We start from the raw sequence: 17,469 nt of genomic DNA on the forward strand, positions 1-17,469 counted from the left end.
CACGGTGGAAGAGGGGTTAGTGCGTTTGCCTCACAATACGAAGGTCCTGCAGTCCTGGGTTCAAATTCAGGCTCGGGATCTTTCTGTGTGGAGTTTGCATGTTCTCCCCGTGAATGCGTGGGTTCCCTCCGGGTACTCCGGCTTCCTCCCACTTCCAAAGACATGCACCTGGGGATAGGTTGATTGGCAACACTAAATTGGCCCTAGTGTGTGAATGAGAGTGTGAATGTTGTCTGTCTATCTGTGTTGGCCCTGCGATGAGGTGGCGACTTGTCCAGGGTGTACCCTGCCTTCCGCCCGATTTGTAGCTGAGATAAGCGCCAGCGCCCCCCCGCAACCCCGAAAGGGAATAAGCGGAAGAAAATGGATGGATGGATATATATATATATATATATATATATATATATATATATATATATATATATATATATATATATTAGGGTTGTGGGGAAAAATCGATTCCAATACGAATCGAATAAAATACGTTGTGCGATTCAGAATCGATTTTTTTTTTTTATCAATCCAACAAACCATTACACATCAATACTATAACAATGCAATCCAATTCCAAAACCAAACCTGACCCAGCAACACTCAGAACTGCAATAAACAGAGCAATTGAGAGGAGACACAAACACGACACAGAACAAACCAAAAGTAATGAAACAAAAAATGAATATTATCAACAACAGTAACAATATTAGCCATAATTTCAGCATAGCAGTGATTAAAAATCCCTAATTGACATCATTAGACATTTATAAAAATAAAAAAAAAGTGTCACAGTGGCTTACACTTGCATCGCATCTCATAAGCTTGACAACACACTGTGTCCAATGTTTTCACAAAGATAAAATAAGTCATATTTTTGGTTCGTTTAATAGTTAAAAGAAATTTCCATTTTTGCAATCAGTTGATAAAACATTGTCCTTTACAATTATAAAAGCTTTTTACAAAAATCTACTACTCTGCTTGCATGTCAGCAGACTGGGGTAGATCCTGCTGAAATCCTATGTATTGAATGAATACAGAATCGTTTTGAATCGGAAAAATATCGTTTTTGAATCGAGAATCGAATCGAATAAAAAAAAATCGATATATTATCGAATCGTGACCCCAAGAATTGATATTAAATCAAATCGTGGGACACCCAAAGATTCGCAGCCCTAATATATATAGTAGTGCCACTCGCCTCGAAGCTCTGTGAAATGGTTGCGCCAGTGTGTACAAGATGTAAACAGGATTTTTTTAAATCTCATTGAGAGATCTCTTTTCCAAGAGAGACCTAGCGAAGAGGGCTGCAACAAGGTTACATTAAAAACAGTAAACAACACATAAAACATCAAATTTACAATATTAAAACTTGCTCACATAGCACACGTACATACAGACAAGGGAGAAAGGATGTGACATAGGTGGCCCCACCTCTTCAAAATGACCTTGCCAGTGTGTACAGGAAGTGATGCCATCGAAATGGCAGCCCTTATAGGGTTTCCAGTGGCACACAAAATGAATGGATGAATGAAGTGTTTGTATGCCAAGAATTTGTGCACACACAAAGCCATATTTGGCGCTATGTAAACATTTGTAAACTGAAAAGGACGTGGAAAGAGTAGCTCACTTCACTTCACTACCTGCTGCCATTTAGTGGAGGATTTTTTAACTGCAAATGGCACACTAGTTAGATGAAATCCAATCCAATCCACTTTATTTATATAGCACATTTAAACAACAATAACGTTTCCCAAGTGCTGCACAGCCATGTTAAAAACGATATTAAAAAAAAAACAATATTATGCTCCACCAATGACTGAATAAAAACAAAAAATAAATAAATATAAAACCAATAAAAAAAAAAAAACAATATAAAAACAAATATGATTAAAAACTATTTTAAAGGGTAAAATCAATTAAAACAGTAAAATAGAAATCAAAGTCTATAAAAAACACAAAGGACAACAGAGGACAGAGGACCACACAACTGACGTAGTGTTAAAAGCCAAAGAATAAAAGTGGGTCTTAAGACGAGACTTAAAACACTCCACTGTGGAAGCAGTTTGAACATGGAGGGGCAGAGTGTTCCAGAGCTTAGGGCCGACCACAAAGAAGGCCCTGTCTCCCCTGGTCTTAAGTCTTGTCTTGGGCACCACGAGCTGGAACTGGCTCTCGGACCTCAGAGCGCGCGCAGGAATGTAAATTTGGATGAGGTCCGAGATATATTGGGGGGCCAGTCCATGTAAAGATTTAAAAACAAACAGCAATGTTTTACAATCGATTCTAAAATGAGCAGGGAGCCAGTGCAAACGCTGAAAAATTGGGACTATATGCTGGCATTTCCTGGCCCCTGTTAAAAGTCGTGCTGCCACATTCTGGACTAACTGCAACCGGGAGAGAGCTTTTTGGCTAATGCCAGCATAAAGTGCATTACAGTAGTCCAGGCCACTTGAAATAAAAGCATGCACGACTTGTTCAAAAAGGTTAAAAGATAAAAACGGTTTAACCTTTACTAAAAGACGAAGGTGATAAAAACACAATTTTAAAACGCCATTGACTTGTTTGTCAAGTTTAAAATCGCTGTCTATAGTGACGCCAAGGCTGGTGACTTTGGGACGCACATCATTTTGCAATGGTCCCAAGTCAGTGGGGGCCGGACCAAAAACTCAAATTCCCGTTTTTCCCTCATTCATTATTAAAAAATTCTGGGCTAACCAAGCTTTGACGTCGCATAGACAGTTGAGAAGGGGTGTTAGGGGGGCGTGGCTTTTTGAAATCCGCATATAAATTTGGCAGTCATCTGCATAAAAGTGATAAAACACTCCATGTTTCTTAAAAATATCTCCAAGAGGGAGGAGATAAAGAGCGAAGAGGATGGGGCCTAAAATAGATCCTTGGGGGACACCACAGTAAAGCGTGGCAGAAGAAGAGGTGGCGTCCCCCAGCCTGACAGAGAAAGACCTCTCAGACAGGTAAGATCTGAACCACTCTAACGCAGTCCCCCTTACACCCACAGTCTCTCAGGCGGTCAAAAAAAAAAATTGTGTGGTCGACTGTGTCAAAGGCAGCTGTAAGATCTAAAAGCACTAAAATGGCAGAGCTGTCAGAATCAGACATTAAAAGCAAGTCATTAAAAACCTTTAAAAGTGCAGATTCAGTACTGTGCAAAGCTTTGTATCCAGACTGAAATGGATCTAAAGTGCCATTTTCATCTAAAAAAGGCTGCAGCTGTGCCAGAACACATTTCTCCAAAATCTTTGACACAAAAGGTAATTTGGAAATGGGCCGATAATTTGACAAACTTGTCGGATCAAGACCTGTTTTTTTCATCAAAGGCTCAACAACAGCTCTTTTACAAAAGGAGGGGACACAGCCAGAAATCAAGCTGATGTTGATGATGTTCGTAACAGACAAATCAATAGTGTCCCAGATTTCTTTAAAAAAGCGAGGGGGGACTGGGTCTGTGGGACATGTCGAGGGTTTTAGCTTGCCGACTATTCCTGTAAGTTCAGTAAATGGGCACACATTACTACTATTGTTCACAGCATACGAGTTCCAGAGCACCCTTAAGTTGAAAAAATAAAACTAAACTACTATTCTTAAAATAGAGAAGTATTGCAGTACATTGTATATACAGATAATGGATAATGGATTAGATTTGTATAGTGATTTTTTAGACACTCAAAGCAATAAAAACTGAGAACCTATCATTCATTCACCCCACATTCATATATTGGTGTTGGTCATATGTGTTTATTAATGATGTGGAGGTTGAGGTATTAATGTAGTGTATGATTTTCTACAAGCCTTCTTTTGGCGCATTTTGCACAAGTTCATATGCCCGAAATCAGAAATTGGAAGAATGATCCGTTATGGGCTTTCTCATTAAAACAAACATTGAATAAAATTGTTGTCATTTGTTAGTTTAGTGTTGATTTAATACTGAAAAAAAATGACCGGTCTGGTCTTTAAATTTTTTTTTCCTACAAGCCAGTCTGACATCTTGTCTTTAAGTAGCAACTTCCGGCGCCAATGTCAGAACTTGAAAAACTTTTGTTTTTGGTCCGTTATTTTGTTGTATGAAATATATTTGTTTCAAAATAAAATTATGCATTTTTCTGCTTCTCAATTCCCATACATTAAATTAAATCAGATCAACTTTATTTATAAAGCACATTTAAAATTTACCACAGGGGTAGCCAAAGTGCTGTACAATGGGCAGGTTAAAAGATAATACGAGAACCGAACACAACACAAACAGAACATGATAAAAAAAAACATAAAAACAGGTTCACAGCAGGTGTATAATGGGGCGCCATTTCAGGATGGACATCACTCAGTGTTAAAAGCCAAGGAATAAAAGTATGTTTTTAAGAGAGGTTTAAAAACAGGAAGAGAGGAGGCTTGTCTAACACTCAGAGGTACGTCCTTCCAGAGCTTGGGAGCAGCAGCGGTGAAAGCTCTGTCACCTCTAAGCTTTGGCCTTGTGTCAGGGACCGTCAGAGGCAGCTGATCGGCTGATCTTAGGGATCGGGTGGGGCAGTAAGGCTGAAGGAGGTCGGAGAGATATGTTGGCGCACATGTACAGAAAAGCCAATAACCAAAACAAGATGGCTGTGAATTGATCTGTTTTTCGTCACAGGTTTGTGCAAGGACTGCTAGAGTATTACTACAAAAGTGACGATGACGTTGTGAAAGATTCAGAACTGCAGACTTGGATCGGGGACATTTTTGAACATGGCTTTCTTTCCCATCCCCAAACAGGTGATCCTTTGATGTATAGCTATGTTGTTTGGACAATAATTTTAATTGCTTTACATGCACACTTTACACTGACTACTCTAAGGTATATCCAAGTTTGTGCGGATGATATACTGACATAAAAATACTCTGGGTGTACTCAATTTTCAGTCCCTACATGATGGCGCCTCGGTTGCCCGCAACAGTACTGCGGTCTCTCGTAGTTGTTGTGTTTTTCATTTGTTACACTAAACAAAGAGAGCGCAGTACACCAAGTTAAATTCCTTGTGCGTTAAACATACTTACTCCAACAATTCATACAAATTTAACCGATCCCCGCCTCACAACTTTGTCCAATCCCCTCAGTTTTACCACACAATTTGACCGATCATCGACCAGCGGAACTCCAATGCAACGTCACTGTCAAACCAACCAAATGTCTTCCTGCGTTGTTCTGTGTTCACTTCATTTTTTACATTGTGCATAAACTATTTTCCAGTGTGAACATTTACATTTTTTTCTGACATGAAGGTTATGACATATTTATATCAGCCTTTTCCTTGCAATTTTTGCATTTTTGTGTATGTTGGTCGGATGCTCTTCTCAGTTTTTTGTTTATTTAAGTTCTTTAATTACTTTTTTACAGCAAATATTACAGTAATATATATATATATATATATATATATATATATATATATATATATATATATACATATATATAAACTTTCACTTTCTCCCTCAATTTTTTGCAACAAACATTGAAAAAAAAACATAAATCAGTACTTTCCATCGCGATTTTTGGAAAGAACATTCTGCAAAAAAAAAAGGCCCTTGGGATCCTTAGGAGACTGATGAATTCCTGTCAGTGTGCGACCTTGAACCGGACAAGCAGTATAAAATGGATGGATGTTCAAAAATGTTTAATTTAAGATGCAGATCAAATATATTGTTAGATTTCTTGAAATTATGTGCTTTTTGAGGTCAGGTTTACAAAAAAACACTTACTACAAATTCATAAAACCATCAGGGAAATGATTAATTAAAAAACGTTTTTTTCAACTTTATTTTGGAAAAATGCTGCTGCAAAATCAGGCATTTTAAGGTGCAAAAGTCACACAAAAAAGACAGCGAACTGGAGGGGAGGGACTGACTATTAAGAAATACTGCATGCGTACGTTTGAGCCACTAGCAAAAATGTCACCATTTTGTTTCTGTCCTTGGCAGGAATCCCTCAGAGTTTCACCACTGTGCCTGAGATGATCAAGTTCATCACCATGGTGATGTTCACTTCTTCCTGCCAGCATGCAGCTGTAAACAGCGGGCAGGTGAGCCCTCATTGTGTTGTGAATGATACAATTAAACCGCTAACTAAAAATAACACTTGTTGCAGTACGACTACAGCGGCTGGATGCCCAACAGCCCCTCCACTTTGCAGCGCCCTCCCCCGACGAAAAAGGGGACAACGACGGAGGCTACAATGTTGGCCACGTTACCTCCCGTCAGTGTGACAGCTTTGATCATGAACGTACTGTGGCTGCTCAGCAGGCAGTCGTCAGACTTTGTAAGTAGACCAAAACTTTCAGACAAATGATAATGTGCATAGGTCCATCTCAGGCCACTTTATTTCATGTTTTACAAGATTCCTAGGTGGTAGATGACTCATTTCAGTAACAGGACTAAAAGAAACAGGAGTGAGTCACAAGTGGTTGGTGACGAACCCCAAGATGCAGAGAAGGCAAAACGTAATTTAATGTCCACAATAAAGAAAAAACAAACAAACCAGCAACTAGGAACAGGAACCAGAAATCAGAAAAACTGGCAATAGCTAACGGCTAACAGGATCTGGCTAACAGGAAAACATAAAGCTAGGAGACTGCAAACTACAAATGGCTATCAGGAACAGCTAACCGCTATGACGACAGCGACAAGGACAAGTAGTAATGACAGGTAGTGATGACATTGACAGGTAGTAGCCACAACGACAACTACAATACTCCAGCACAGACTGGATGGCAAAGCAGGTTTAAATTGCAGCTGGCTGATTGACACCAGGGGTGTCCAGGTGCTAATCAGCCGCAGCTGAGGGGAAACAGCGCTCAAAGAGACAAGCAGAGAACAACCAAAATAAAAGCGCTGACAGGAAATAGAGACATTTATATATAAAAACATTCTGGTGGTACAGCCGTAAATGAAGATGTGGCTTCTTCCAGAGGGTAGCAGGTGGAACAGGTCATGTGCAAGATGTTGTGTATTCGTCTTAGGCAGTGTGCGGTAGACACAGTAATCATCTCTGGTAGTGTTGTCCCTGTAAGTTTACCCGCTGCTTTAACCACTCGCTGGAAGCCCGTGTGGAGTTTTGATTGCATGTCCATGACGTACTGAATTTCGTTCTTGCTGGAGCTTGGACCCTCCTCCCAACTTTCCTTAATTACGTCCAACACCCCGGGCGGTTTCCTGCCGTATAATACACTCACAAGGCGCAAAGCCTGTGGAGGCTTGGGGTACCTCCCGCATTGCAAACATTAGGGGATACAGCCAATTATCCCAATTTGGTTTGTCCTCGTGCGTAATCTTACGGATCATAGTTTTCAGCGTCTTATTTAGCCGCTCGACGAGCCCATCTGTTTGTGGGTGGTACACGGTGGTGCGGATTGTTTTAATTCCCAATAACCCGAACAGTTCCTTTCCCGTGCGTGATATAAAGGACGTGCCCTGGTCAGTCAGAATATCTTTCGGGATTCCAACTCGGGAGATAACCTGAAACAGGGCTTGTGTGACGCTCTTTGCAGAGATGGAGAGCAGGGGCACTGCTTCGGGATAACCCGTTGCATAATCCACCAGGACTAACACAAAGCGATATCCCTGTGTGCTTGGGTGGAATGGTCCAATGAGGTCCATCCCAATTCTCTTGAACGGGACCTCTATGAGCGGAAATGGGCACAAGGGTGCCTTTGGAGTGGCCGCTGGATTCACCAGCTGGCAGTCCGGGCAGGTAGCGCACCAATGGCGCATGACTGCCCGGCCAATAGAATCGGACCAAGACACGATTGAGTGTCTTATCATACCCCATGTGGATTCCTCTCCGGTTTGAATGTCACGGCTCACTCGGTATAACCTGTCCTTAGTAATTGACTGCCCGAGGGGAATCCTCCGTAGGGTGCCAGTGAGGGGCCGGGGGTCCCTCCCGCTAAGCCCCCACAGGTTCCCGCTCGGCAGTGTCGGATGGACGCGCGTTGCCACTCAGAACTGTGCGGATATTCCCCTCTCCTACGGTTCAACAACGCACCCTCACACAGTGTCACTAAATCAGTGGTTCTTAACCTGGGTTCGATCGAACCCTAGGGCATCGGTGACTCCGCCTTAGGGGTTCCGCAGAGCCTCTGCCGCGGAGGTCAAGACACACCCGACTTATCGTGTAAATTAAAACCTCTCCTTACAATGTTTCCTCTAATATTCCGTCTGATTTGCAGGTGTGTAATTTGTTGGGAGTCATGCACTGTGTTGGTTTTGTTCTTTGAACAAGGTGATGTTCATGCACACTTCATTTTGTGCACCAGTAAAAAAAAATATAACTTTGTCTTGAATTTGAAAATAAGAAACATTTTATTTTTCACAAAAAAAATGGTTCGGTGAGGGCGCATATGAAACTGGTGGGGTTCGGTAACTCCAACAAGGTTAAGAACCACTGCACTAGATAGTTAAACCCCGGCCAATTTGTACCCAAAATTACAGGGTGCGTAAGGTGCGCGCTTACGGCAACCTTGACACTATGCTTTTGCCAACTAAACCAAATTTCCAATGGCACAATAGGGTACTCGTGCACATCCCCATGAATACACTTAATTTCCCCCCCGTGTCGCCTGCCTCAACGCCCCGGGTCGAACCAGGTTTTGGTGGATCATGGACTGTTTACCCTTACCGGGACGCAATACGTTTCTCACAGATCGGGGGCAGGGGCCAGGGGGCCGAAAACCTGTATTACCTGTCCCCCCTCCATCATGGAGCACTCCCGTCTCATGTGACCGGCCTGCCCGCACCCCCAGCCCACCGGCCCTGGTGTCCGAGGTGCCGTCTGCGGGGGAAGCCCCCTCTCAGCAGCACCGGTACCCTGGAGAGAAGGAGGAACAGAGGAGAGATTATAACCACAAGCCCCGCCCCGCCCCTGTGATGATACTGGTGGCTGGGTGAGTGGGTATGTCCGAGCCGGGAACCTGCTTGTGGGTCGAAGCTGCCTCCGCCGGGCGGGGTCATGGCATGGCTCCAGGGGTGAAGATTCCGGTGGCGCAAGCCGTCTGCAGGGTGCTGTGGTGGGCCTTACCACCACTCGCAGGACTGACAGATGATCGTCGGCCAGAGTCACTGCTACCATCAGGTCCCACGGACGGTGGTATCGAACCCACGCGGAGGTTCTTGCCGGGATGGAGTCGATGAATTGTTCTAGCTAAAATGAGTTCAAACATCTTGTTGTTTTCCCCCTGTGGTTGGAGCCACCGCGCCTCAAAGCTGCTGCACCAGGGAAAACGGGCGGTCCTCCGGTCCTAGCCGCAGGGCTCGGAACCATCGTCGGTGGTCCTCGAGGTTACTGCCAACCAGATTCAAAAATGCGCGGCTCAGGTTGGGGAAATGCACCCGGGCGACCGCCGGGAGACTAAGCGCCGCCCGCTGTGCCCCCCCCGCCAGGAGCGACAGCAGCTTAATGCCCCACTCTTCTTCCGGCTACTTAGATGCTGCTGCCGTGGCCTCGAAGTTGTACAGGAATGCGTGGGGATCTTCTGCCTCCGCCATGCGCTGCATGGAAATCGTTGCCACCACTCCTGATGACCTGCCCATCAGCGTTTTCAGGATTTGGGTCTGCTGGAGGGCCGTTTCCAGCTGCTGCTAGTTCGCCGCTGATACTTCGGCCAGGACTCGACCAAGCGCCTCCTGGGAGTTTGGGGCCGACATCTCCTCCGTGGTCCTGCTGTCTTGGGCGCCACTTGTGAAGTCTCTATGCGGGGTTCTTCTTGGACCAACAGACTATGGCCACACGCCCTCCGGCTCAGGTTTACAATGGTCTTTATTTTGCAATATTTGTGTGCTTTTCAGCAATTGTCTTGTTGTCTGTTCTCCTTCTCACTCGCGCCCGTCCTCGCTTCCACCAACTCTCCCTCCTCATGGTCTCCGACGCTGCGAATAAAGAGACTGGTGATTAATAACTCGTTCCAGCTGAGGTATCCACTCCCCTGTGTCAGGTTGAAACACTGGTGACATCTTTTAAACAGACAGGAAGCAAGGAACCATGCAGAGAGGTTCAGCTCCCGCATCCCTCTATTAATTCAGGAGTTCCACAGTCAACATCACCAAGGCTGTATCGAAAAGGAGTGGTCACATATATTATGCAAAGCAGGTCCAGTACACACAATATGAGACGGAATGTGCTAGAGGCCTTGTGATTTCGCCTTGTCTCCGCTTCGTCTGCGTGCTGTCGTCTTATCTGCATTGAGGTCCTTGAAGTCCTTGGCTGTTAGCGGCCTTGTGATTTTGCCTTGTCTCTGCTTCGTCTGCGTGCTGTCGTCTTGTATTCGTTGAGGTCCTTGAAGTCCTTGGCTGTTAGTAGGCTAAATCAAAGATAACAACTGCGGCTGAGGTCACCCCTCAGACAAGAAGTTTTTGTCCTTGCACAGATAGAAAAAGTATAGCTTAGGCACAATAGCTAATAACTACAGCTCACTTTGGGCATACTAAAGTTATGTGATAATATATGTACATGATTATTCCAACATCTCCCTCCTGTTCATCACATAACTTCCCCAGAATCTTCTTATCCCTAATAACTTCTTCTTGCGATTTTTAGTTAATAGTTACTTTCCCTACGGCCAAGTTATGTTTACACTCAGAGTTCAATATCATTTTCTCCACCAGCGTCTGGAAACAGATCAGGAACACCGTCGAGGTAGGTATCCTTGTCATCAGATTCATCTTTCTTGGCGTCCACCAGAAGGTGCATCTGAACAGTTCTATCATCTGCTGGGCTAATTGCTGTGGTAATCAGACAGTTAAGCAGAGAACGCTCATGAGGAGAATGCATGGCGCTGCACACTCAGTCACAGTCTCGCCCTACGCTCTATGGTTCAGCTCCCGCGTCATTGTATTTATTCAGAAGTTCCACAGTCAACATCACTGAGGCCACCTCTAAAAGGAGTGGTCACATAAATTATGCAAAGCAGGTCCAGTACGCACAATACGTTTCTCAACTTTTTCTGCGTGCTGTCGTCTTATCTTCGTTGAGGTCCTTGAAGTCCTTGGCTGTTAGTGGGCTAAAACAAAGATAACATCTGCGGCTGACGCCACCCCTCAGACAAGAAGTTTTTGTCCTTGCACAGATAGAAAATGTACAGCTTAAGCACAATAGCTAATAACTATAGCAACAGACTTTAAGCATACCACAACTGTGTGATAATATAAATACATGATTATTTTAACACCTGTCAACTGCTTCATAGTCGGCTCCCACACATGCCCTGCCCGCAGGAGACGCGTGGACCACGCCCCATCCACACCCTGTTAGTTAGCTTTTGTGCACCTTGGAAAGCACACTAAGAAACTGTGTCATTGGACACGGTTTATGGCACAGTTGTTAAAGTTTACCGTTAGTTCCTGCAAGATTTTTGCGCAATTTAATTTTCCTTAAAAAGAAAAGATGTTGTTTGGCCTTTCCAACGACAGAAGCAATGTTAATGTCCCAGCATGGATTGTCTGTCAGAGTCACACCCAAACATTTGAAGTGTTCAACCCTCCCTAAAACCTCATTGAAAATAAAGAGTGTGGAGGGTTTTTTGCCCTTTAACCACAAAAGTCCACCATTTCTTCTTTGTTTTTATAAAGTACATGGACCCTGAAAAAAATATCTGATTATGACGTGCATTTTCATGCATCACACATTAAGTCGGAATACTTTATTTTGACATGCGCAGCACATACAGAAAACGGAAATAGAAAAAGAACCTTTGACTTCCGCTCTAAACAAACATGGCTTGCGCATATCTGCTAGTCTGACGCTGTCACGCTATTTATTTGTCTATTTTTACTTCTGTTTACTACTTTTGCTTTACCTCTTTATTTGAAATGGAGCTATTTTGTGCCCTCCATGTTGCTGTCATGGTACAACAGTCTGTGTACTTGCCTGAGACTAGCAGTTAGCACCCGGACTAGCTGTAATGTCGTGAATATAACAGCTTGTTGAGATGACAACTGGATCCATTCTTTTATTGTTACATCGACACATGGCACTCCAGACCATACTTTTGTATTTGCTAGTCTTGTTCTTCGAGCACCAAACTCAACAAAAATATACAATGCTACTTCTGTACATGTTGAACAGGGGAGCGGGAGCAAGACAATCGCTTCATTCTGAGGCTATTTAACTTAGTCCTCCACCACCAAGTATAGCGTGGCGCAGTGGAAGAGTGGCCGTGCGCAACCCGAGGGTCCCTGGTTCAAATCCCACCTAGTACCAACCTCGTCACGTCCGTTGTGTCCTGAGCAAGACACTTCACCCTTGCTCCTGATGGGTGCTGGTTGGCGCCTTGCATGGCAGCTCCCTCCATCAGTGTGTGAATGTGTGTGTGAATGGGTAAATGTGGAAGTAGTGTCAAAGTGCTTTGAGTACCTTGAAGGTAGAAAAGCGCTATACAAGTACAACCCATTTATTTATGTCAGGGGTCGGGAACCTTTTGGCTGAGAGAGCCATGAAAGCCAAATATTTCAAAATGTATTTCCTTAGGAGCCATATAACATTTTTCAACACTAAATACGACTAAATTTGTGCATTTTTAAGTATGACCAACATTTGTAGAGTATAATAAGTCTCTTATTCTTTTTAACAACATTGTTATTCTACAAGTTAACCAATAATAAATATAATACTTCTTACCATTAATGCGACATTGTGAACAGGTGCGGTAGAAAACGGATGGTTGGATTAAAATGCATGAGAATGATTTATGATTTGAACGTTATTTTTGGTGTCACTTTGTAAAGCGCTTTGAGTCACTACGGCAGGGGTAGGGAACCTATGGCTCTAGAGCCAGATGTGGCTCTTTTGATGACTACATATGGCTCTCAGATAATAAGGGACGGCGTGGCGCAGTGGGAGAGTGGCCGTGTGCAACCCGAGGGTCCCTGGTTCAAATCCCACCTAGTACCAACCTCGTCACGTCCGTTGTGTCCTGAGCAAGACACTTCACCCTTGCTCCTGATGGGTGCTGGTTAGCGCCTTGCATGGCAGCTCCCTCCATCAGTGTGTGAATGTGTGTGTGAATGGGTAAATGTGGAAGTAGTGTCAAAGCGCTTTGAGTACCTTGAAGGTAGAAAAGCGCTATACAAGTACAACCCATTTATCATTTATAATTATATTTATATAGCACTTTTCCCTAGTGACTCAAAGCGCTTTACAAAGTGACACCCAATATCTAAGTTGCATTTGCACATGCATTGCAAATGCATCTGCAGGTTATCCAAACATCTCTGTGCCATGTCTGTCATCGCCGGTAAATAGCATGTTAGCATCGATTAGCGTAGCATGTTAACATTGATTAGCGTAGCATGTTAGCATCGATTAGCTGGCAGTCACGCCGCAACCAAATATGTCTGATTAGCACATAAGTCAACAGCAAAACTCACCTTTGTGATTTCGTTGACTTTATCGTTGCAAATGCATCTGCAGGTTATCCATACATCTCTGTGCCATGTCTGTCGTCGCCGGTCAAATGTGAAGACACACATTCAATCGGGGTCTGGCGGCAGACACTTCCGCATCTTTGGGCCAGTGGTGCAACTTGAATCCCTCCCTGTTAGTGTTGTTACACCCTCCGACAACACACCGACGAGGCATGATGTCTCCAAGGTTCCAAAAAATAGTCGAAAAAAACGGAAAATAACAGAGCTGAGACCTGTGTGTGTAATGTGTAGAAAATGAAAATGGCGGCTGTATTACCTCGGTGACGTCACGTTCTGACATCGCCACCAGAGCAATAAACAGAAAGGCGTTTAATTCGCCAAAATTCACCCATTTAGAGTTTGGAAATCGGTTAAAAAATATATGGTCTTTTTTCTGCAACATCAAGGTATATATTGACGCTTACGTAGGTCTGGTGATAATGTTCCCCTTTAAGCAGCCTCTCCTCTGCCTGTCAGGCAGGGCTAAAGCAATAACAAATGCCGTTGGTGTTTTATAGCAGCAGATTTAAGACCATATTGCATTGAAAAATACATTTTGACCCACTTATATGGTGGTAGAACAATGAGCCCATATATCCTCTTACTGCCACGTTAGCCAGGCACTACCTTGCCATACCTCTTACCTCCGTGCCCAGCAAAAGGATATTTTTCACAGCTGGAGACATTGTAACTGCAAGCAGGTCTTCTCTTTCTGCAGACAATGTGAATAAACTGATTTTTCTGGCAAAAAACATGAAGATTGAGTGAAAGTCACCAGGGTTAAAGGCTGGTCGGAAAAAAGAAAAGTTAATCTGAGGCTGAGTTGACTTGAAACTGTTTAATGTACACTTTTTATACATAGAAGAAAAGTTTTGTCATTTTTTATATAGTCTGAGCAACATGTTGAAGCAGTTTAACGTTGCACTTTATATGTAGAAATGTTTCGTTGCCGTGCCTGTAAGATTATGTTTTGTTTTTTGCCATGTTTGGTCAGGTTATGTTTAGTTGTTTGGACATTTAGTTCTGTCTTTGCACTTCCTGGTTTGTTTTCTTCTCCATGCCAACCCATTAGTTTCACCTGGTCTCCTAGTCACGTCCCTGTCCTCAGCCTCACACCTGTTTTCCCTAATCATCACAGCTGCTATTTAAGTCATTATTTTTCTGTCTTCGTGCTGGCATCTGCACCTTAACATGCTGTTCCTACCTTCATGCCCTCATTCATAGTTCTATGTTGTGTAAGTTTTTGTTTATAGTTCATAGTTAATTGCCTCTGTGCTAAGTCTTTTGTTTATGTCCATAGTTTATGCCATAGTGCAAGTGTTTGTTTCCATAGCCAAGTTTTGTACCTCCATTGTGAGCGCTTTTTGTTTGTCTTTTGTTAGTTATAGTGTTAAAATAAAAAGATGTACTCACATTCACGTCTGGCTTGTGCTAAATTCCCTCTGCGTCGACGAAACAACCTTAATCCAGATCCAAGTTTGACATTTGTTAAGAAACCAATTCTGAGCCTTATCTTATTTAGTTTGTATTTTATATATGTTGACCACATTAACCCTGGCAATCGACCCTGTGTGTATATGTATGTTATTATTATCCTTAGCATTCATGACTGCCTGCTGTTGCACTGATCAGCCTAGTGGTGGCTCACATCCATCACACACAGAGCTATTTCTACTTTTGGGCAGAATTTTTATAGTGTTCCCAAAGTTAAAAGGATAAAGCCATTGTTTACCAATTTGGTAAATAAATAACCAGAACATTTATATTTTGTTGTTTTCTTACTGTACCGAAAATTAATCGAACCGTGACCTCTAAACTGAGGAACGTACCGAACCGAGATTTTTGTGTACCGTTACACCCTTACTATACAGTCATGTTTGAGGAGGTTGTAGAGCATAGGCCGTATAAACAACTTTAACACTGTTACAAATATGCGTCACACTGTGAACCCACACCAAACAAGAATGACAAACACATTTCGGGAGAACATCCGCACCGTAACAAAACATAAACACAACAGAAATAATACCCAGACACCCTTGCAGCACTAACTCTTCCGGGATGCTACAATATACACCCCCGCTACAATCAAATCACGCCCCCCCAACCCCGCCAATATCAACCCCCCCCCACACACACACACACAAGTGAATGCAAGGCATACTTGATCAACAGCCATACAGGTCACACTGAGGGTGGCCGTATAAACAACTTTAACTCTGTTACAAATATGCGTCACACTGTGAACCCACACCAAACAAGAATGACAAACACATTTCGGGAGAACATCCGCACCGTAACACAACATAAACACAACAGAAAAATTACCCAGACACCCTTGCAGCACTAACTCTTCCGGGATGCTACAATATACACCCCCGCTACCATCAAATCACGCCCCACCTAACCTTGCCAATATCAACCCCGCCCCCCACGTCAATCCTGCCGCCCCCTCCCCCCATCTCCCGAATTCGGAGGTGTCAAGGTTGGCAAGTATGTCATCTCGGGAGAAGTCAAAGTCGACCAGCCTCTCGGTCCATGGCCACATTTGTCTACCAGGTGAGAAATACAATATTCATAATCTTGAATTAACTTTTACCAACTTTGAGCCAAAGCAGAAGCAGGTTGTCAACAATAGCAGCTTAAGCTAGCATTAGCTCACTGCTATCAATGCACCGCTAAATCTGGTCTTCTGCGTCATCGCTTATAATAAATTGACTCAATTGTTAACTATTTATTTACGATTTCGAATGTATAAAAAAAGCCAAGCGTACCGGTATGTGTTTTTGTCTTACAGAAGGATTGGGAATTATAAATAGCACATCTATTTCCACTTTCTGCGTATTTCCAGCATGATTGATCCGATAATATGGTCAGAGTGCAGAAGTGTTAATACCGTGATGTAAAATCTACGAAAATTATAAAAGATTCAAAACAGCTGACTGAGTTTGTGGCATTTTGTGATGCGGATTTTAAACACAATTAGATATGGTTTAAAGGATACAAAGAAACACAATCAAGCTTATAAAGTCAACTTGTTTTTTCCACTCTGGCACAGCAGTTCAGATTTTGGGTGTGTATCACGGGTGTAGCAGAAGAGAAAGGTGGTCTAACAGGTATAATTGAAGGGTAGGTGTGGACTCTGTATGCACTGCCATGTTAGTGTAAGCCTGATCCAGCGTTTTCTTCACTCGGTTGCACAGTTTAGGCTTCGATGAAACATAAACAAGAAACTGTTTTTACAGTCAAGACTAGTTAGTCTCTACTGACTGATGGGATTTCGTCCGAGCTCCTCCAGATGAATTAGAGTTAGCACATTATCTCCATTTGCAAACGGGAAATAGCTGTAATGTCCTCCTTATTTGTGATGTTTAATGCATGAGAGGCTTGCATATAGAAAGGTACTCTCATTCATTTCCTGATAATAATACACTGAATATCTTTTGTTCCCATAAACTTGTAGCAGCACAAAGAGACGACGGAGCAAAAATATAAGTGTCCTAACTTTTTCCACCAAAGTCCACTTACTGTAAAGATGCAGGATCCAATTTGTAATTTAGTAAAAAAAAGAGCAAGAGTGGCAAAAACATGTATTCAAAGACAACGGGCCAATACAAATAAAATTTGTCACAAATTGCCTCTGGATTGTACCTATCACACCTTTAAGGTAGCCTAAATACAATAATGTTAAAGTATTTAGTCAACCACAAAAACAATTTCAGAAGGAAAAACATTTTTTTGTTCAAGTCAATGGCTGTTCTCATCCAGGTCTTTGTAATCTCAGAGCATTCAATCAATCCCAACTGCACTGTTGGTTTGTCTGACAAGACGTTTCATGTATCAGCCAAGTAGGCTTCATCAGTTCATGCTCATAGACTTAGATTGATAGAACTAGATAGGTCTAAACTTAGGTCTTATCTAGTCTAGCAGCTGGTGCAAATTACCCCAACTATTCATACTCCAACACAGGGATTGTGTGCCTTGGCAAGGATGGTTCTGCCCTATTTGTTGCGATCCGTTACTCGGATCTTCACGTTA

At 42.9% G+C, this 17,469-nt stretch overlaps 1 protein-coding gene across 1 annotated transcript in view; it reads left to right on the forward strand.

Annotated features, from left to right (window-relative positions):
- Positions 1 to 17,469, forward strand: part of LOC133558132 (hydroperoxide isomerase ALOXE3-like) — a 59,446-nt gene that overhangs the window by 37,658 nt on the left and 4,319 nt on the right. The window contains exons 11-13 of the mRNA XM_061909280.1: positions 4,637 to 4,758; positions 5,959 to 6,059; positions 6,125 to 6,295. Of these exons, the coding sequence (XP_061765264.1) occupies positions 4,637 to 4,758; positions 5,959 to 6,059; positions 6,125 to 6,295 (394 nt within the window). The remainder of the gene's footprint in view (positions 1 to 4,636; positions 4,759 to 5,958; positions 6,060 to 6,124; positions 6,296 to 17,469) is intronic.

Source organism: Nerophis ophidion, linkage group LG01 (assembly GCF_033978795.1).
Source record: "Nerophis ophidion isolate RoL-2023_Sa linkage group LG01, RoL_Noph_v1.0, whole genome shotgun sequence".
NCBI classification, from domain to species: Eukaryota; Metazoa; Chordata; class Actinopteri; order Syngnathiformes; family Syngnathidae; genus Nerophis; species Nerophis ophidion.